This window comes from Pelodiscus sinensis, chromosome 5, assembly GCF_049634645.1.
Source record: "Pelodiscus sinensis isolate JC-2024 chromosome 5, ASM4963464v1, whole genome shotgun sequence".
Classification (NCBI taxonomy): Eukaryota; Metazoa; Chordata; order Testudines; family Trionychidae; genus Pelodiscus; species Pelodiscus sinensis.
Genome location: NC_134715.1, coordinates 32971804 through 32994445, shown reverse-complemented (window position 1 = coordinate 32994445; position 22642 = coordinate 32971804). Strand labels below are relative to the sequence as shown.

The 22642-nt window shown below is 44.4% G+C and overlaps 1 protein-coding gene across 7 annotated transcripts in view; it reads left to right on the top strand.

Annotated features, from left to right (window-relative positions):
• Positions 1-19554, top strand: part of LOC102456831 (bifunctional heparan sulfate N-deacetylase/N-sulfotransferase 4) — a 264296-nt gene extending 244742 nt beyond the window's left edge. For 5 of the 7 annotated variants that reach the window (XM_075929806.1, XM_075929807.1, XM_014580495.3 and 2 more), the window contains 3 exons: positions 281-383; positions 1565-2063; positions 16020-19554. In XM_075929806.1, coding sequence (XP_075785921.1) covers positions 281-383; positions 1565-1684 — 223 coding nt within the window. In that variant the 3' untranslated portion in view covers positions 1685-2063; positions 16020-19554. Of the gene's footprint in view, positions 1-280; positions 384-1564; positions 2064-6141; positions 6756-16019 lie in introns of those variants that run through there. The other 2 variants (XM_075929809.1, XM_075929810.1) reach the window with 2 other exon arrangements.
• Positions 19555-22642: the final 3088 nt, after the last annotated feature.

Sequence of the window (22642 nt, the reverse complement as noted above, 5' to 3'; positions counted from 1 at the left end):
ACATTGTACATACACAAAAACATCATAGGCTCCTGTTAACTGTTTGGAGAAATGAGTATCTTCAAACAATTGATAATTGTTCTCAACCATGTCTTGTACTGTATAAATTGTTCTTGACCATGCAAATGGCCATCTAGGGCACTGTAATACCAGTAACTTGGAAGAAGCAAAATACTCCGTACTTGAAAGAAGTAAAATATCTCAGATATCACAGAGTGGCAATTGTCTATTTAGTGGCTCCTTCATAATTAGACCATTCATAAGATATGGTCCCTTTTAGGTTTGACCCTCAGAAGGGCTTTTGGTGTCAGCTGCTGGAAGGAGGAAAGACAAAATGCCTGGGGAAAAGCAAAGGCCGAAAATACCCACCCATGGATCAAGAGGTACCACTTTTCTTCAGTTGCCATTTGTGAAAATCTTACACAGCATTATACTTGGGACTCAGGAATAAAGGATAGTTTTTAGCTTTACAGGTCAGGAAAACCACACCTGTTTTTGTCCAGCAAATGCATCCATGTTCAGGCTTGTAGCTCCCCCAGCATCACACCTTTGTGTGGTGATGCTTGCTCCTCTCCATGCGGACTGGGGTATTTCCGGGCTGAAGAGCTCCCTAATTGGACTTGGAATTCCCTCAGCAAAGTTGAACTGCATAAGCCAACCTACTTGCTTTCTCTTCAGAGACTAAAGACACTGTAACTTACCATAAAGTTACCAAACTGAGCAGGCTTATTTATTGTAAAGGTGAAAACATCTTTAAAAAACAATAAACCTACACACGCACAAGCTTACTGTTGATTATTCCAACTCCTATATGGGCCCTGGTTAGCCTCTCAGATCCCATAAAGCGGTCTCTTCTGTGGTCATATAACAGCCCCAGTTGTTCTATGGTCATAAGAATGGCCATACTGGGTCAGAACAAAGGTCCATCTAGCCCGCTATCCTGTCTGCCGACAGTGACCAATACAGATGCCCCAGAGGGAGGGGACACAACAGGTAATCATCATGTGATCCCTCTCCTGTCATCCATTTCCAGACAAAACTCGTCACATAACTAGCACACTTGTGAAGAATTTAGTCCGTCTTCAATAGAGTTCACAGGTTGTCAGTCTGGAGTTTCAAGGAGCAAGTAAGCAAGAGACAAGGGGGTTTTGTCCATATGTTATTGTTTCAAAAGGCCTCCAAAGTAACTCCTAAGATACCCAGTTCACACATATTGTCCCAACCAGTTTTTTCAACATTCCTAATATTTCCCCAAATTTTATATTAATCTCCTAGAAATGTTACATACAATCCTACAACGATGCAAACAGTCACTTTTTAACACAATGGACCCCACACTGATATTGAATTCAGTTTAATAAGTTTTATCTTAAATCAGGCAAGTTTGTCCAGGACATTTTCCTGTCACAATAATAGCAAGACAACTAAAATTGAGGGCCATAAAAATGTGGGCAGTCCCATTAATAATTGTACTTGGTTTGGGTTTTTTAGTAAGATTGCTCCCTGCAAGGTTGCCAATTTCTAATGTAAATTGTCTTTGTTCCTTGTTCCCCTCTGTCCTCAGGCTAGAGCTTTTCTTTCAAACTACTACAGAGATCACAATGTGGAACTGTCCAAACTGCTGCACAGATTGGGACAACCCCTGCCATATTGGTTGAGACAGGAGCTTCAGAAAGTGAGATAACATTGAAGTTCAGAGGACCAAACTCTCTAATGACAGTTCCCGGCACTGTACAACCCCTCGATTCCCCCAAGTCACTTGTGATTGTCAGTAGAGGACCTCATGAATAACTGTCTCAAAAATAAATAAGAATATAAAACTGATTTTATATGCACGCGCTGACAGCTATTAGCATCAACTCCTTTGTCAGCTTCTGGGACACAATATGGAGCTATGTGGCATTATATTTTATCCAGCCTGGGACTCATGCATAGTCAAGTCCCTCTGTTACCAGAATGTTCCAGAAACTGTATGTCTGATTGTCAGTCTTCATCATATACGACAAATTACAGCCTGTCAGGATACAAGCAAAGGACAGAAACATCACTCGGTGGATCATGAGGTTGGTTGAAATTAATAGTTTTCTGGAGTATTTTTTTTCTTTTGTCCTTCAAGGTGGAAATTAAGGCACTGCAGGGGAATTCAGCCCTCCGTTTGGGTTTATTTATTTATAGTTAACAATGTTGCTCAGTTGCTTTCCTCATAAAACATAGCTTGTTCAGTCCATGATGGTCTAAATTCCTTTCTGGCATAACTCCATGGAGTTACTGGACCGAGAGGATGATAGGTTGATGGATTTCTTTTCTGACCTCTTTCTCTCAAACAAGACGTACCCTGGTCTACTGAAACTGTATGGGAAATGCAGAAAAGCAGCTCTCCTGGTAACTCCTCAAGCCAGGAACCAATCCATGAATCCAGCCAATTGCAAACTCTGCATTTCACTGAACTCCCATGATAAGTTTTTCATCATGCTCATGTTATTCCTATGGTGATTGTATTTGGGATGTGAAATCTTATTAATTCTCCATAATGTCATTGAAGCTTATGAAACAATCCTCAGAAAGGTCAAAATCTAAACAGGCTATTAGCTCTGTTATCTGCACACTGACAATGGCTTAATTTTGACAATTTAATGGTTTGGTTTGGTTTGGTTTGGTTTGGTTTGGTTTGGTTTGGGAGCAAAGAGTTTTTACTCTGAATCCTTTAAAAAAAAACCCAGAGAGGCTGGGTTTCTACAGTTTTAGGATCCTAACCTTAAACCCATTTTGAAAATTCCTATAGAACTTAATAGAGATGAAACAATAAGGCTACGTCTACACTGGCATGAATTTCCGGAAATGCTTAAAACGGAACAGTTTTCCGTTATAAGTATTTCCGGAAAAAGAGCGTCTACATTGGCAGGATGCTTTTCCAGAAAAGCCCTTTTTCCGGAAAAGCATCTGTGGCCAATGTAGACGCGCTTTTCCGGAAAAAAGCCCCAATCGTCATTTTCGCGATCGGAGCTTTTTTGCGGAAAACAGTACTGTGCTGTCTACACTGGCCCTTTTCCGGAACAGTTTTCCGGAAAAAGGACTTTTGCCCGAGCTGGAGCAGCATAGTTTGTCCAGAAAAGCAGCTGATTTCTTACAGTAGATCGTCAGTGCTTTTCCGGAAATTCAAGGGGCCAGTGTAGACAGCTCATAGCTTATTCCGGAAAAGCGGCTGATTTTCCAGAATAAGTGGCCCAGTGTAAACACAGCCTTTATGAATGTGAGTTATATAAACATTATTTATAAACCTATAGGTTTATCATAAAAAATTATCTTTTTTGCAGATTTGTTTTAAACCAGCCAATAGAACTTAATAGGGAATTATATTCACAATATCGTATACACATATGGTGATATATTCTTATTTCAGCACATCTACATACTTGAGTTTTTCTGAGATACCTCTGGTGCCCTGGAAAAACTCTGTTGTGTAGACACAGCCCCAGTCTCTCTCTCTCTCTCTCTTTCTCTCTATACCTATACAATCAGTTTTGTAAGCCTGCTTTAATGTACATACCTTTTGGTATATGAGAACAGATTATATGCTCCTCTAGCGCATAGGCCACCAACCACCCCCCAGCACCTCCCTACACACTTGGGCTGTGTCTACACTGGCATGAATTTCCGGAACTGCTTAAAACGGAATACTATTCCGTTTTCAGTTTTTCCGGAAAAGGAGCATCTACATTGGCAGGCTGCTTTTCCGGAAAAGCCCTTTTTCCGGAAAAGCGTCTGTGGCCAATGTAGACGCGCTTTTCCGGAAAAGAGCCCCGATCGCCATTTTCGCGATCGGGGCTTTTTTCCGGAAAAGACTACTGGGCTGTCTACACTGGCCCTTTTCCGGAACAGTGTTCCGGAATAAGGACTTATGCCCGAGCGGGAGCAGAATAGTTTTTCCAGAATAGCGGCTAATTTTGTACAGTAGAGCATCGTTGCTTTTCCGGAAATTCAAGGGCCAGTGTAGACAGCTCGCAGCTTATTCCGGAAAAGCGGCTGATTTTCCAGAATAAGTGGCCCAGTGTGTAGACACAGCCTACTAAAATGAAAGTATTATAGCCCACAGGAGACTAGACAGTTATTTGCCACTGGCAGAGAGTGGGAAGGAGTGAGCTTGAGGGCAATGGTACATGACAGCCCTGCAATGGCAAGGAAATAATTAAGATGAACATGTCCAGGGTCATTGCCAATCTGATTTGGGGGGAAATTCCATCCAAATGCCACAGGTGGCACTCAGTTATATTCCAAGCATAGGAGCAAAAATGAGCCAGAGTGCGAGAGAGAAATGCTCAATGCCACCTCAAAGGCCTGGCCTTCCCTGTCCAAAGGCTCATTTTCAGCCACGGCCGTTCCTGATGCTTCAAAGGAAGCAGATACAAAAGCTTTCAGAATACGCGGGGGGTGGAGAAATCCCCTCCTGATCCCTGCACTTGACCAGATAGAGAAGCAGGTGTTTTTAGGAACAAAAGAGATCAATTGGAAATCAGTCTCAGGTTTGTTGAGCCCTGCCCCCTGCCACGTAAAGCTAGCCAGTCATAGAGTTATATTCATTCATTTTTCCAGGTCTTTCTCAAAACTAACTAAGCTGTTTGCCCCTATAGCTTCCATTGTTTCAAGTGTTTCCAGAACCTGGCCCCTCTGATAGTTAGAAATTTTTTTTGAGTTGCACTCAGAATTCGTTCTTGGCCAATTTATATCCATCTGTTCTCAAGCCAGTGTTGTCCTTTAGCTTAATTACGATTTCACCCTCCCTGGTATTTACCCTTGTAATCTCAGAGCTGTAGCTGGACATTTAATTGTGCCTGGAGTGAGCAAGTATATTAGCACCTCTTGTTGATGTTGAAGGTTTTTTGGCATTTCTCTCCCTCATTTTTCTAATACTGCGATGTTGTACCTGGGCAGCTGCCTCACTCACCCTGCCCTGGTTACTGCCCTGCCTAAAGCATTAATAGAGGATGAGCCTGTCTGCTCTCAGCCTTGGGTTTGGTTTGCTTAGGCTAGTAAGCTTTTCCAGTCTGCTCTCATAAGATAGGGCCTACATTCCCCAGAGCATTCTAGTCGCTCTATGCATCTGTTCTTATTTAAATGTATCTTTCTTAACATAGAGGACCAGACATGTTTATTATTCCAAATGAGATCTTACCAGTTCCTTCTGGAATGAAATGGATACTCTCTTTACTGGCATTGCCTCCTTTGATGCATCCTAAGATCACATTTGCCTTTTTTTCATAGCCAGGTCTTATTAGTGGCTCATAGCTATGCTGTGATCAAGGTCTTTTTTCTTGTTTTGTATCTCACTGATTAAGCCCCATATTATAGCAGAAATTCTTATTAGACACTAAGGCCGTGTCCAGACTCAGGGGTTCTTTCGAAAAAAGTAGCCTTTTTTCGAAAGAACTTCCCCTGCGTCCAGACTCAAGCCGCGTTCTTTCGAAAGTAAATCGAAAGAACGCGGGTTTTCTTTCGACAGCTGTACACCTAATTTTACGAGGAAGAACGCCTTTTTCGAGGGAGATCCGTCGAAAGAACGTGAGTGTGGACGGGGGGAGCCCTTTCTTTCGAAAGAATTGGCCTCCAGGAAGAAGCCCTGGTGGACAATCTGGGCCATGGGTTGCACGTCTGTGGTTCCTAGCTGCAGCCATTCCTTAAAGGGACAGGCACCCTCACAGCCACTTGTTGCAGAGAAGGAGCCAGAGCACACGGCTACTTTGCTGCAGCATGTCCCAGCTCCAAGACCGTCCTGGCCCTTCCACCGAGCCTTCTGGGGACCCAGCCAAGGGCTCCAAGCGCCGGGCACCATCCTGGTCTGGCGCAGAGATAAAGAGCCTGCTGGAGCTGTGGGGAGAGGAGGAGGCCTTACAGGCCCTCAAAAGCCGGCGGCGAAACGCCGATATTTATGGCCGCATGGCTGAAGCCCTGGCCCAGAAGGGCTACTACCCCCGCACCCAGAACCAGGTGCGGTCCAAAGTAAAAGAGCTGCGCCAGGGGTACGTTAAGGCCAGGGAGGAGAGCTCCTGTTCTGGGGCAGTCCCCTACTACTGCCCCTACTACCCCAAGCTGGACCAGATCCTGGGTGGCAGTGGAGAAGCACGCACACCACGGCCGTTTGTCCAGTCAGGCTTGGCAGACCCCATGGTGGACGCTCCAGAGCAGGACCCAGAGCACTCTGGAGACGGGGACATGGTCCCAGAGGAGGAGGACAGCGAGGAGACAGCGACCCTCACCATGGAGCCAGTCACCCAGACCTCAGAGGCCTCCCAGGCGTCATCTGGCGCAGGAGAGGAAGCAGCAGGTGAGTACAGTGAGGTTGTGTCACACCCGGGGGGAGGGGGGGAGGTAGGTGGGTGCACAGTGGGTGATGAACAAGGGAAACCTGTCATGCTCAGGCTGATGCCCAGGTCACACACACACAGTGTGACCTTCAGAATGTCTGCTTCCCCTGTCTCAAGGGAGCCTGTTGAGCAGCTCCGAATTGATGGCCCTCACCACCTGCAGAACGAGACAGACAACAAAATGTTAGAAGGGGTGCCTTATCTCTTAGGAGGAGAACCCACCGCCCACCTTCCCTCTCAAACACCCCGGGAATCCCCTCCTCAGAACCCCCCCCCCCCACAATTCAGGGTGAGTGGAGGAGCTCCCTCCCACTCCCACTCCACTTGGCCCTTCCTGACAGTCTCCCTTTCCCCCACCCCAAACTGTGACTGTCCCCAGACAATGACTTACCTCCATCAAGACGGCCCCGACAATAGATCTCCCCACGCCAAATTGGTGTCCCATGGAGCGGTAGCTGTCGGGGGTTGCCAGCTTCCAGAGGGCAATGGTGACCCTCTTTTCCAGGGGGATGGCGGGCCGCAGGTGGGTGTCTTGCCGTTCCAGAGCAGGGGCGAGCCAGGTACACAGCTCCTGGAAAGTGGTCTTTCTCATCCGGAAGTTCCGTAGCCAGTCTTGGTCATCCCAGATCTCCATCACGAGCCGGTCCCAACAGTCAGAGCTGGTGTCAAACCTCCAAACACACCTGTCCACAAAAAAGTTTGGATGCAAGGGCAGTGCGGCTGCTTGACGGAGGAGCCCCTCGTACCTCTGGTCTGGGTCCAGCTCGGGAAGTAGCCTCATGACAGTGTCATGAAGATGCAGCAACAGCTGCAGTATGGTGGTGTGGGGCCATCGACTGCCCAGGGGCAGCTCTGCCTCCATGCCAAAAAAAAAGGGTCTGAAAGCAGAAAAACCTCAAAAGAAAAAAGCAGCTGGGGAGTCCCAGGAAGCTGAGCACTCCAAACCAGCACTGCAATGCCTTGCTTACTTCCTCGAGGGACAGCAAAGGCAGCTGCAGGAGCAGAGCAACGGGTGTTCAGGGGCGTCCCTTTAACCACGCGTCTCTCAAAAGGGCAGGCAGGCAGCACCCGGAAGGAAATGCTGCCCCCAGAAGCAGTTCCGGGTGGCTTTCAATTTCGAAAGAGCGTCCAGGAGTCTGGACGCTCTTTTTCGAAAAAGCGGATCGATCTTTCGATCCGCGCATTGTAGTCTAGACGCGCTCTTTCGAAAGAGGCTCTTTCGAAAGATGCTTTCGAAAGAGCCTCTTTCGAAAGAAGCCTGCAGTCTAGACATAGCCTAAGTGACTTTCCATTTTGTAGTATTCAATTTTATACTATATCTGGCACTCTAGTCTTCAAGGTCATCCAGATCTTCCTGTAGACTATTCCATTCTTCTTCTATAGTCACAATTCTTCCCAACTTTGTATTCTCAGCCAATTTCATTAGAGTACTCCTACTTTTTGTGGCAAGACCGCTCATTAAAATATTGAATATGATTGGTTCCAAGAGCAATCCTGGAGGAACTCCATTAGTAACCTCCCCCCTCTTCAATAATTAATCTTTCTCCACAACATACTGTCCTCTTCTGGCAGCATTTGGAATTGCAATCCAATGCCAGCTACTCAGACTCACAGCAATGACTTTGAATTACTGACTGGCTGAAACCAGAAATACAGTATCAGGTCTAACTCAGCAAAAAATCATGCACTTCTAGGATAGGGGAAGTCATGAGAGTTGTGGAATTATTACAAGAATTGGCAACACCATGTCCCTATAACTGTGTGTTGTTAATGGGATCTAATTCGTGCTTAAGTGATAAAACCACACTGGTCACATCAGAAACCTAAAGTGCTTTTCCCCAACCCTACTCTTCAAAAAAAAGGGAAATGGGGAAGAGAAAGGAAGAAACAGTGTTGCCAGATAGTGTCTATTAATGTGAATCTCACAATATTTGGTGTTTTCCTGAAAACCCCAGCTGCTGGCAATTGGAAATTACATGATAATTTCAGTTTTTACTTATTAACAAAGTAAGTTTCTAGCTTTAATTTTTGCAGGAAGAAAATTTTTAAAAAACCATGACTCAAGTGCACCTTCATGCCCAGAAACCAGAAAGTAAATAAAAAGTATCATTATTTTGGGGGAAAAAAATGAGTTAATGCTTGATTCTGGAGGATCATGATTTTTTCATATTTAGGGATAACAATGCTAAAGAAAACTGGCATAGAGAATGTTTTTACATACACTGGTGAAAGGTTGCAGTGGGGAATGGGAGTAATTCCAATGACTATCCAGCCAACACATAATTGGATGGAACATATTTAAGTGCCAGATTGCACCTGCAGCAACGCATCAGTAATTAAAAGATAACTTTATATTCTTTTGAAGTGAAAAGATCAAGAAACACCAAATGTTTTTGGAACTTTTTAAATGAAGACAGCAAATATCTTAATCTGCTGTACTGCCTTTTGGGAGGAGTGGAAATATCTTTTCATATAAGAAAAATACTGGGATATCTTTTTTAATCTCCTTTTTTAATCTCTTTAAGCAATGGGCTTAAACTGCAGTAAGGGAGGTTTTGGCTGGACATTAGGAAAAACTTCCTAATTGTCAGGGCGGTTAAACACTGAAATAAATTGCCTAGGGAGGTTGTGGAACCTCCATCTCTGGAGATAGAATCATAGAGCTGGAAGAGACCTCAGGAGGTCATCAAGTCCAGCCACCTGCCCAAGGCAGGACCAATTCCAACTAAATCAATCCAGCCAGGGCTTTGTCAAGCCAAGACTTAAAAACCTCTAAGGATGGAGATTCCACCACTTCCCTAGGTAACCCATTCTAGTACTTCACCACCCCCCTAGGCTGTGTCCAGACTCAGGGGTTCTTTCGAAAAAAGTAGCCTTTTTTCGAAAGAACTTCCCCGGCGTCCAGACTCAAGCCGCGTTCTTTTGAAAGTAAATCGAAAGAACGCGGCTTTTATTTCGATGGCTGTACACCTCATTTTACGAGGAAGAACGCCTTTTTCGAGGGAGATCCGTCGAAAGTAAGTGAGTGTGGACGGGGGGAGCCCTTTCTTTCGAAAGTATTGGCCTCCCGGAAGAAGCCCTGGAGGACAATCTGGGCCATGGGTTGCACGTCTGTGGTTCCTGGCTGCAGCCATTCCTTAAAGGGACAGGCACCCTCACAGCCACTTGTTGCAGAGAAGGAGCCAGAGCACACGGCTACTTTGCTGCAGCATGTCCCAGCCCCAAGAGCGTCCTGGCCCTTCCACCGAGCCTTCTGGGGACCCAGCCAAGGGCTCCAAACGCCGGGCACCATCCTGGTCTGGCGCAGAGATCAAGAGCCTGCTGGAGTTGTGGGGAGAGGCGGAGGCCTTACAGGCCCTCAAAAGCCGGCGGCGAAACGCTGATATTTATGGCCGCATGGCTGAAGCCCTGGCCCAGAAGGGCCACTACCCCCGCACCCAGGACCAGGTGCGCTCCAAAGTAAAAGAGCTGCGCCAGGGGTATGTCAAGGCCAGGGAGGAGAGCTCCCGTTCTGGGGCAGCCCCCCACTACTGCCCCTACTACCCCGAACTGGACCAGATCCTGGGTGGCAGTGGAGAAGCACGCACACCACGGCGGTTCATCCAGTCTGGATTGGCAGACCCCATGGTGGACGCTCCCGAGCAGGACCCAGAGCAGTCTGGAGATGGGGACATGGTCCCAGAGGAGGAGGACAGTGAGGAGACGGCGACCCTCACCCTGGAGCCAGTCACCCAGACCCCAGAGGCCTCCCATGCATCATCTGGCGCAGGAGAGGAAGCAGCAGGTGAGTACAGTGAGGTTGTGTCACACCCGGGGGGGGGGAGGTAGGTGGGTGCACAGTGGGTGCTGCACAAGGGAAACCTGTCATGCTCAGGCTGATGCCCAGGTCACACACACACAGTGTGACCTTCAGAATGTCTGCTTCCCCTGTCTCAGGGAGAGGGCATGCCCTTTTGGACAGCTGTTGCACACATGACTGATTGTGATAGAAATGTAGCCGTGTTACTCTGATCTGAGGAAGTGGGTCTGGCCCACGAAAGCTCATCCCCTAATAAACCATCCTGTTAGTATTTTAAGTGCTACAGAGTCCAGTTTTTAGGACTGATTGTGTCTTCTTCTTTTCCTCCACAGCCGGACCAGCCGTGGAAGAGGGCCGCAGCACCCCAGCCCCACCTCCATCTCCATCTCGGGGACATGGGAGCCGCAGACACAGGCGTGTCTATGCGGACATCCTCAGGCAGCACGTGGAGGCCGTGCAGGACCTCAACTCCATCCCGCGAGAGAGGGCGGAGGCAGAGGATCGCTGGCATGACCGGCTCATGGACGAGCTGGTCCTGCAGCGCACGTCCCTGTGCGCCACTCTCAGGGAGGTCTGCGGCTTGCCTGCTCCTGTGCCTGGTCCTGCTCCTCCAGCACCCCATGACCCCACCCCACCAAACCCCCCTTCCACAACAGCATCCCTTTCCCCCTTGGACCTCCCTCTCCCCCCGCCACTCCAGTTCCCCAGCCCCTCTTTCCCCCTGGCCCTCCTCTCCCCCAGGCTTCCACGTCCCAAGAGCACCCCAGCCAGCCAACCGACAGGTGCACCACCCGATCCCGTAGCCGTGGAGCACCCCAAACACGAGGCCCAGGCAGGAGAGGGAAATCTGGCAAGCCCCGTGCAACCTGATCCCCTTCCCCCCTCCAAGTTTCCAGTCCCCTTCCCCCCTCCAGGTTTCAAGTCCCCCCATCACCCCAGTTAAAGCACAAACAAAGGGTTCAACAAAATGTTTCTTTATTTTAAATAGTGTTTTCAACAACAAAAATGAAAAAAAAAATTGTTATGTTTGCTACATTTATACTATTGTTTGAGAATATGTACAAAAATTAAACAGAACGTTTTATTTTGCAACACACCCTGGTGTTACTGATGTGTTCAAACAGGGTCAGGAGATGGGTTGTGGAGAGAAGCTTCTATTGGGCCAGGGCCCAGTCCCCAGGCAGAAGCCCCTCAGTAGAGTCAGTGGCCTCCACTGGAGAATTGCTCCCGGAGGGCCTCCCGGATGCCAACAGCAGACCGGTGAGCCTGGCGGATGGCAGCTGTCCGGGGCTGGGCAAAGAGCCTCTCCTGGCCATCAGCACCTCTACCCCACCCTGGTAGGAAGGCATCCCCTTTCCTCTCCACGAGGTTATGGAGGACGCAACACGCGGCCACCACCTCAGGGATGTTGCTCTCCCCCAAGTCGAGGCGTGTGAGCAAGCACCGGAATCTGCCTTTTAAACATCCAAACGCACATTCCACCTGGTTGCGAGCCCGGTTAAGGTGAGCATTAAACTGGTCCTTGCTCGCATCCAGGTGGCCGGTGTAGGGCTTCATCAGCCACGGCATCAGGGGATAGGCGGCATCAGCCACTATGCACACCGGCATGTGCACATCCCCAACCACAAACTCGCGATGGGGGAAAAATGTTCCTGCCTGAAGCCTCCGGTAGAGGTACGAGTTTCTGAAGATGCGGGCATCGTGTGCCCGCCCTGACCACCCAACACAAATGTCCAAAAACTGGCCACGATGGTCGACCAGGGCCTGGAGGACCATAGAAAAGTAGCCCTTTCGATTGATGAATTGGGCTGCTCGATGGGGCGGTGCACGTATTGCAATGTGTGTCCCATCGAGCGCTCCTCCGCAATTGGGGAAGCCGAGGGCAGCAAAGCCGGCCATGACGCTGTCCAGATCTGGTAGACAGATGAGCCTGTTGAGCAGCTCCGAATTGATGGCCCTCACCACCTGCAGAACGAGATAGACAACAAAGTGTTAGAAGGGGTGCCTTATCTCTTAGGAGGAGAACCCACCGCCCACCTTCCCTCTCAAACACCCCGGGAATCCCCTCCTCAGAACCCCCCCCCCACAATTCAGGGTGAGTGGAGGAGCTCCCTCCCACTCCCACTCCACTTGGCCCTTCCTGACAGTCTCCCTTTCCCCCACCCCAAACTGTGACTGTCCCCAGACAATGACTTACCTCCATCAAGACGGCCCCGACAGTAGATCTCCCCACGCCAAATTGGTGTCCCACGGAGCGGTAGCTGTCGGGGGTTGCCAGCTTCCAGAGGGCAATGGCGATCCTCTTTTCCAGGGGGATGGCGGGCCGCAGGTGGATGTCTTGCCGTTGCAGAGCAGGGGCGAGCCAGGTACACAGCTCCTGGAAAGTGGTCTTTCTCATCCGGAAGTTCCGTAGCCAGTCTTGGTCATCCCTGATCTCCATCACGAGCCGGTCCCACCAGTCAGAGCTGGTGTCAAACCTCCAAACACGCCTGTCCACGAAAAAGTTTGGAGGCAAGGGCAGTGCGGCTGCTTGACGGAGGAGCCCCTCGTACCTCTGGCCTGGGTCCAGCTCGGGAAGTAGCCTCATGACAGTGTCATGCAGATGCAGCAACAGCTGCAGTATGGTGGTGTGGGGCCATCGCCTGCCCAGGGGCAGCTCTGGCTCCATGCCAAAAAAAAGGGTCTCAAAGCGAAAAACCTCAAAAGAAAAAAGCTGCTGGGGTGTCCCAGGAAGCTGAGCACTCCAAACCAGCACTGCAATGCCTTGCTTACTTCCTCGAGGAACAGCAAAGGCAGCTGCAGGAGCAGAGCAACCGGTGTTCAGGAGTGTCCCTCTCACCACGCGTCTCTGCAAAGGGCAGGCAGGCAGCACCCAGAAGGAAATGCTGCCCCCATGCCCTGGCAGAAGCAGTTCCGGGTGGCTTTCAATTTTGAAAGAGCGTCCAGCAGTTTGGACAGTCTAGACACTGCGCATTGCAGTCTAGACACGATCTTTCGAAAGAGGCTCTTTCGAAAGATGCTTTCAAAAGAGCCTCTTTTGAAAGAAGCCTGCAGTCTAGACATAGCCCTAGTGAAACAGCTTTTCCTAATTTCCAACCTAGACTTCCCCCACTGTAACTTGAGACCATTGCTGCTTGTTCTGCCATCCATCACTACTGAGAACAGCCTTTCTCCATCCTCTTTAGAAGGATGTATTGGTCTCCCAACAGATATCAGGGTGATTTAAGTCCCCCATGAGAACCAGGGCCTGTGATCTGGAAGCTTCTCTCAGTTGTCTGAAGAAAGCTTTGTCTACCTCAGCCACCTGATCCGGTGGTCTATAGCAGACACGAACCACAACGTCACTCCTGTTGTTTCTACCTCTAAATTTAGCCCATAGGCTCTCAACAGTCTCAACTTTTCTCCCTCTATATACTGGAGCATTGAGCAATCATACTTCTCTCTTACATACAATGCAACTCCTCCTCCTTTCCTGCCTGGTCTGTTCTTCCTGAATAGTTTATACCTTTTCATGACAGTGCTCCAGTCATGCGAGTCATCCCACCAAGTCTCTGTTATTCTGATCAAATAATAGATATTTAAGAGCAGATTAGATAGACATCTACCAGGAATGGTCCTGTGGTGAGGGCAGGGGACTGGACTCGATGACCTCTCAAGGTGCCTTCCAGTTTTAGTGTTCTATGATTCTATGATTCTTTTTCTGCCATCCTATTATGTCCTTAATGTACACTCCAGAGCAGTTTTTCAAATCACTTCTTTATTTGTGCCTCCTTAGTACTTATGTTTGGGTAAGTGTCATGCTACCGAGGTATTCCATGTTTTCATTGATAAACTAAAACTTGGGGTATGTCTGGACTGCAGAGTCTTTTGGTATCCTGGAAAAGCTCTGCTGCGTCCAGGGAACGCGTCTGCTTTTTCGGAACAGTTTCCAAAAAAGCAGACACGTTCTTTCGGCATTCCTGTATTTCTGTGAAAGGATAAGGGATGTTCCGAAAGAGGAGGTTTTTCTGAAATTTGGCCCCGTGTAGGTGGGCCAAATTGCGGAAAAGCCTCTTCTGAAAAAAAAAAGTGGAAAAAGATACACAAATTGCAGTTCCCAATGTGCATATTTTTTCTGATAAAACTCTGCAGTCTAGACATAGCCTAGGTGTGGCTTTGTTAGAAGTAGTATGCAATTTGAATATAAAATAACAGCATGTTTAGGGTCTAATTTCTTCTGCCCTGTAACATGGACTTTCTCCTGAACAACTTTACTATAGAAGGGTCTTTGTATACTGGCTGTAAATAATCTTAACTTTTTGTTTCCCGTTAGCAATTCATTAAATTATGCTTTTGACATCATTGACTATATAACTGTTGGGCATCTGAAAAAAAAAACAAATTAAATAAATGCAATAAGAAGAAAGAGCAAATAAAATATTTTGCTACTAACAAGTAAAGCTGGATTTTTCAGGAGTGGGGGAAAATGTATTGACTGACTTTCTGATTTACGAATTTCATACCCACCCGACTGATTCCTGCTTCTCTGCAGTGTCCTGCTGAAGTCAATTGTATATAGAGTTTGCTCAGTAGAACTCTGTGCAGGATAATACGTTCTTTACACATTCCTTCCCCTGCCACTGCATCTGCATCCTTCCATGCCTGCTCTAGGATCTCTGTCTTTAAAAGGTAGAGTACGTCTAGACTACAGGGTTTTGTCGACAGAATCTGATGACAAAACTTCTGTCGACAAAGAGCATCTAGACACATTCAGTTCTGTCGACAAAGCAAGCTGCTTTGTCGACAAAACCCTGTAGTCTAGACACAATCCTACATGCAATAACACCTTCTGTCGACAGAACTCTGTCGACAGAAGGTGTTATGCCTCGTAAAATGAGGTTTACCAGCGTCGACAAAACTGCTGAGTTCTGTCGACGTTATGTCGACAGAACTCAGCGGTAGTGTAGATGCAGGTATAGTTTTGTCAACAAAAGTCCACTTTTGTCGACAAAACTCTGTAGTCTAGACACACCCATAGACTCCAGCATGGATCAACATATCAGATAGCATAGCAGATTAGAGAAGAGTATTTCAGAGTTTATTCAAAACAAACTAACTAAAAAAAACCAACAATGTATATAATCATGATGATTGTCTTTTACCTAGAAGTAATCAGACTAGCATCTGTAAACTTTCAAATTGTATTGACCTCTCAATATTTAAAATTAAAATGCCAGCTGTACTGCTTTAGCCTTCCCACCCACAATCACATAAATTCCTTCCAAGATATTGAATTAGTTTTCTATCTTTCCATAGAACATATTAAAGGGGAATGATAAAGAAAAAGTTTGTATGGTAAATACAGTGAGAGCACTGATTTTATGATGTTACAAGGGAGTTAGGGATATGATTTGAAGACCGAAATAAAGAATGCTTTGTTGTATCAAATTATATCCCTGCATCCAATTTTTGTTCTGATTCATACTAAATTTTGAGTGAATAATTCTTATGTAAAATGCTGGAGTGACAGCCAATTCAATTGAAGACCATTGTTTAGTCACAGAACTAGCACAGATAGTGTCAAACTCCTCTACACCAACCACCCTGCTAGTGTGACTTTAGCCCTTTTCTGGATGAACCCCTTCCAACATAAAGATGGAAGGTTAGTCTCTTTGTCATCTTCACTGAGTACTTCCCAAAGAGTTGAAATTCCATATAACTTTCAGAATACATCCATACTCACAAGTATCATACAATAAAACCTACCTTCAAAATAAATATTTATCACAGGTAGTGCAGTGTAAAAGCCTGTCTTAAAGACATAGATGACAAGGATTGTAGATGAAATAATTCTTACTTTTTTATATTCTCTTTTCTTCCAGAATATCCTTTTAATGCAACTGATAAGGTGTGAACCTATCTACAGATTGGACCCTCTTCACTATCATATCTGGAAAAGTTAGCAGAAAATATGGATTTGCAAACAACAGCGATTCTTAAGTGTTCATTATTCCAGTGACTGGATACTTTTATAAAACTGTTCTGCATCACTTGGAAATCTTAAAAAAAAAAAAGTCCTATTCAAAGATCTGAGACATGGGGGAAAGGCTAATGGTCTTGCCAACAGGTTTTCTTTCTTTCTTTCTTTCTTTCTTTCTTTCTTTCTTTCTTTCTCACATCCAATTGAATTCTGACATATACTTGAGGTTTAGCAAAAAGCAAAATAAATGTTGATCACAAAGTATTTTTTGGGGGGTGGGAGGAGAGAAAATCTCTATTTGCTGAACTTGTTTTAAGTAATTGTGTATACACCTTTTTAGTTTTTCTCACTTCTACAGAATAAACACCTCTGTTGGTATGTTAGACACGAGCACTTCTTTTTTCCTTATACTCTCTATACCTGTCCTGCCTAAACCAAAATACTGCTACTTATCTGACATCGCCGCTTTATTTGACATTGGCCTTAGGTTTCAAGTTGTGCACTGACTCAGCTACTCTTGCTCTCTACAACCATATTTTGCCTTCCCCAACCCTCCACACTGCTGTCTCTGATGCTTTGGGATTTACAGCTTCCTGTTGCAAGAGAATTGTTTTAAGTTTTATAGACTTAATCATCTGCTGCACTTTTTGTCCCCAACTTTTGTGCAGAGGACAATAATTTTGACATTTGGCTGACTATGTACATGTGAACACTGTACATGCTGCGTGTGAGTCACTGTACATGCTGGGTGCATCCTTCTACCTGAATCCAGTGAGAACCTTGGCCACTGAGCTGCTCAGAAGGGCTCCAGAGGTACAAATAAATAGGCCCTGTTTTCTTTTAGGAAGATGAATTCTGGACTTTATTTAATTGTGACATAACTAAAACATTTCTCATCTAAAATTTTATTATTTGTAGTGAAACTGCATTCAGATATGTGTCAGCCTCTGTTCTTCAATCTTCTGGATTCCTACACAATAGATTTTTTTATTATAGCATCAATTAGAAAGTATAGAGCTGATTTAAAATTGTTCATTTGCACATGATTACATCCATTTGATTTTAACAGCTTCTCCCATGTGCTTTTTTTTGTGTAGTCATCTTTACAGTTTAATAATCTTTTATTGCTTCATTGGCTCACCAATAAAAGGTACCCATAGTAGATGGCACAGTCTTTTCTATTTAATAAAAGGAAGTAGGGAAGGTAGTGCAAATAGGAGCTTCTAGACAATGGAAGTTCATCCAGTCTTTTCAAGAGCCTAATTTCCCCTCTGGACACTTACCTACAGATGCTCAGATTTTCTTATGTGCATCTACTCAGACCAGATGGAATAAACAATATGGATCACCTTGAAACAGATGCCAAGTTTCAGAATGTAACCATGTTAGTCTGTTTCAGCAAAAACCACACCACTGAACAGTGCACCAACCCACAGAAACCATCCTACCAATGCTACAAGAAGAAGGAATCTGCGTGGACTCTGCCTGAAGGTCAAAACAATGGACTTGACATCTTCCTAGAATACTTCTGCAGACATGCAGAGGCTGAAATTATAGACAAGCAGCATGACTTGCCTCATAACCTCAGCTGTGCAGACTGCAATGCCATCCACAGCCTCAGAAACAACTCTGACATTATAATCAAAGAGGCGGACAGGAGATACTCTAGTCATCATGAATAGGTCAGTTTATGAACTAGAGAGTTCTAGGCAGCATTCCAACACCACATTCTATAGGCCACTACCCTCTCATCCCACTGAGGAGCTTCCAACATTTTTCTTTGACATAGTGTTCTTAATAAGTATTATATTTCTGACTCTGGTAATAATATGCCTTATTTATTTGCAAGAATCTCTTCTAAATCATTCCAAACCCTATTGAATTTTTCTAACTAAAACACATAGTGAAATGGAATGGTTTTCACATGGTATCAACACAAATGGAAGGTCCAAGTTCAGTGGTAATTCTCAGGAGATTCTGCAGCAACAGTTCTCCCCCCATCCCCATTACTGGTTCTAATGCAAGTTGATAGACCATGACAAAGCTGTGCTTTAAGTAGGTGGTGGGGGGACATATAAAAAAAATCTGGGCCAGTCATCTCAGAGTAGAAAGGGCAGCGAACTGAGAGTCGATGAGGCTTAATGAATAATTGTTGGTAAAGTGCTGTGAAATATCTGATGACGGGTGCAAACTAGTATTATTGCAAGCAATACCAGGATAAAATTGATGACAGCTCCCTCAGTAAATGCAGCTTAATGGCAGTCAAGCTAGATAATCTGCCTTTATGAAAGAGCTCGTTGTAATAACAATGAGACAGAAATGTGATTGCTGCTTTTAATAATTTATATTACTAAATGTCTTAATGGTGTTTCAGTACAGAGCATCCTCGTGATCAGGGGGTTCTCAAAAGTGTGAGGCTACCTGCTGACAATGAAACGGGGTAGGCAAAACTTCACTAGGGGATTTTATTACTTTGGGGAGATGATTGACCACAATGAATAATGGCTCAAAAGTAAGAGGTAAATACAGGTCAATAGAAATAATGGCCTTAGAATTTTTCAGCATTCTGACAGCTTATCATTCAAGCAGAATCAAATGTTTCCTGTAGGGTGCTTTGCTCTTTCCTTTATGAAATCCTAATCTTTAGAATTGTCTAGATGAGTTTCACCATTACTATGAAGTCTATAGGTGAAGCTCCTGCTTGGGGAGGCAAACTCCCCAGCCAGTGGCTCTGCCCAAATCCCACCACTGTTCTGTCCAGGCCCTTGCCCTTTCCCACTATCTCCCTCGTCTCTTCCATTCCCCTCCCTGCTCACCTCTTCCAGTTCCTGAATCCAGATGTAGCAAATGACATTTGAACAAAACACTGTTCCAAAATTTGTAAAGAAAATGGAGCATGTTTTACGCTGCATGCCAGTGTGTGAAGACTGGACATGTAGAACGTACCTAATTAAAAACTCCAGATTTGGGAATAAAAAAAGTCAGTCACAGGTTTGTCGATGTACCTCGAAGCCTGTCAGAGATTTATTTGCAAAGGGAAGGGAAAGTCAGCTGTCCAACTGAGCACAAATTTAATATTATGGAATATACGATCCAGCTCTTCTCTGGTTTACATTTACTTAACCAATATTTCTAAGCTGATTTTTATATTTTAAGGAAGAGTCTCTCATTTTTTTCAAGGCAGAATAAATTTTGTTATATGCACAGAGGCAGGTATGGACATGAACCATGAAACAACTGTAAACAATCTCTTGGCAGATGTTGACAGTATAGACTTGCTAATACAGCTGGTGTGGAGGAGTATATTCATAGGAACTTGAACTATGGATTAGGGAAAATGCAAATCCGTCGACAGAGCCATGTAAACTAGTTTACCCGACATAGTCAATGAAGCAGGGATTTAAATAATCCCCGCTTCATTAAAATAAAAATGGCCACCGCTCTGTGCCGGATCAGCTGATTGTCAGCACAAGACGGCGGCCATTTTTATTTTAATGACCATTTTTATTTAAATCCCCGCTTCATTGAATATGTTGGGTAAACTAGTTAACGGAGCCATGTAGTCTAGACATACCCATAGAGATGACACAAAGACAAACTCTTTCATCATCTTTGTTAGCACTGTTGGCTATAGGCCTCAGCAAAGAAACATCTACTCAGTTAAAAAGAATTAAAAAGGAGTTTGATGTTAAGAGTTAAGATCAATTACCATAGCTAATAATTAGTAGCTAATGATTTAGCAACTAATAATACGGCCCATAATAATACATGGTTTTGAAAGTAATAGGTACAGATAATAATTTAAGAATATACAGCATGCAAAAAGTAATTCACTTATCCCACTTACGTGAATGTTTAGTGTTTTCTGCCATCAGACAAATAGGAAAATATATGTTAATTGAATGATTGACACTAAGTTTTTTAATTAAAAAGCTAAATAAAGCTACGAATAAAGCAACTTTAACAAAACAAAATTATAGGAAAATACATTTTGAATCACACTTGAATTGTGTAATTTTGTCAGTGATTTTATATTAATTTTAACCATTGTTTTCCTAGACTAACTGAAATAGATGCTAATTCCAAAGTCAAAATTTTTGTGAATTTTGGAGTCAGGTAACAAAAACCTTCCTTGTTCATTTATTACAACCATTATTTTGTCTTAAACTTTCCAATTTTAGACAGTTTTCAAGAATCACAGCAAGGGAAAAAAGCACAGCAAACAATGAATTTAGAGTGGATACAAATGAAACTTTTTATGAAGGTTATCGACACTTAATACCATTTCATAGTGAAATATGGGGGCTAAATAACTAGGGTCTGGTTTAGTCTAGTCAGTTGTGTTGTAATCTAAATTCAAATTCAATCCAATTTCAAATATGTTAGAAAGAATAGAATTCACTCGTATGCAGCAGAAGCCAAATGTTTTTCTATGATGCAACTCTTTGGACCACAATAGATTTATATAAGATGTGTCTTTGGCATATGGTTTCTAGAGAAGATGATTTAATTATTCACAGAGGTAGTCTGTGTCATTAGAAATGTAAAATGCTTGTATAATCTTCTTCCATTTAAAAGAGCTCCTTGTAGTAATAATATGCCTTTAATATCATGCTAGATTGTCCCTGGTTCTTGCACTTGTGCAAGCTTTTTTCCACCATAGCACCTCAGACTATGCTCCATGCAAGGACCAGCAACCAGAGGAATTCAGAGAATATTTCTTCCTTCTACCCCACAAGGCACATGGGATGGAGAGAAAGATCTGTCAGATATGACTCGCTCCATTTCCCCCCTCCCTCAGTGTCAGACCCTGATCAACAACATCAAAAAGCATTCTGTGATGGTTTCCCTTCCCCCAAGCTTTATGCAAATTTGCTACTGAATATAAATATGCATAACTTGGAGATGCTTTGGACAAAGTATCTTATGTCACTATCAATTTCAGTATTACAGTCTGCTGGATCTGTATAACCTGTTTTGGTGCATGTATCATTCTTGTACATAAAGTTAGAAATCTGAAGCATGAGACTGTTTTTATAGTTTCAAATGTGCTAATGAAAGCCATTGCTGGTGCTTCCAAAGCTGTAATGACTTATAAATAGCCTTGTTTGTCCTGTAAATCCTGATTGGATTAGTAAGACGTGTGACCATACCACCTGATACTGGGATTGATTTTTTGACCCAGGTAGTTTTCTATGGGGAATGTAGAACAAAATATTCTGACCCTGGGGAAAAGACAATTTAAGCAAAGGGAAATTATCAGCACTTCGTCTTCAGCTGGCACGATACACTTCAAAAGAGGGCTGGGGACCCATCAGAGTAAAAGATTGTTATAAAAGAACAGGCTGACCCAGAGGCGGATGGGGTAACAGAGCACCTTTATTGCTGATACTCGTTCCATCTCGGGTTCCTGCCTGGGATGCGAGTGAGCAATGAATTTACCCAAGTACACCTTTTTATCTTAGTTAGTAGGTAAATACACGTATCAATTAAAACACTCTTTAGGCCCTAATTTAGTAATGTGAAAACCCATCCAATGCATAATCATAATGTGGTAAATATAGTTATACCCACTCGTTTACTGTTTACAGCTCTTTAGCTGATGTTGGCAGGTTTGACATCACAAAACTCCTGGCATTAACCACTTATATTCAGGGTCATATATCCTGTACCCCTTGTATAATTCACAGCGCATACGGGAAAAGGAAAATATCATTGCTAACACACAGGCCATTCATTAAAAAGTTACATCTTGAGTACAGCTGCATTCTATCTATCTCAAGCAAGCAGGGAAGGGGGAATAAAAACAAGTTTGTAAATGAACAGAAGTAGGGCCTACTGTGCATTTACCAAGACCCTTATTTGGCCCTTACACACCCCATCAAAGATCATCTTTGACCTGAAGATTATGCCTAGAACAAGAACAGCTCTTTAGGATAAGAATCTGCTTGCAATAAGGCTTTTTTTTTTTTTTTTGTAGTGAATTAGAACTTGCTATGCATTTTTATTTTAACTCAGCATCTTACTTTGATCTGTCTGTTTTAACTTGCAACCACTTAAATCCTACTGTTTGTACTTAATAAAAATTCTTTTGTTTACTATCAAGCCCAATGTAAATAACTGTTACATGTGGGGAATTGACCAATGTGCATCTCTATCTTCCACTGATAAAGAGGATGATCATCCTCAGGAGCTTTTTTTTTGTGTGTGTACAACTTTTATACAGAGAAAGATGGATTTATTTGGACTTTTGATCTCTTTTGAGGATTTGTTTCCCAGATGCTGTGCCCTTGAACTGCATTCTCCCAGAGCTGAAGTGGTTCCGTGTCTGCATCTGGGGGAGGAGGTACTAACCCCAACTCTGTGTGGCTGGGAGCCCCAGAGAGCCAGAAGGCAGGTGTCAGTGGCATAATTAGCACACTGAGGACTTCCCAAGAAGTCTTCTATGACTGCTCCTCATCACACATTCTATACAACTATTTTAGGGTGTTAACCCAAGCCCTGCTACTCTAGTCTGTTGACCCA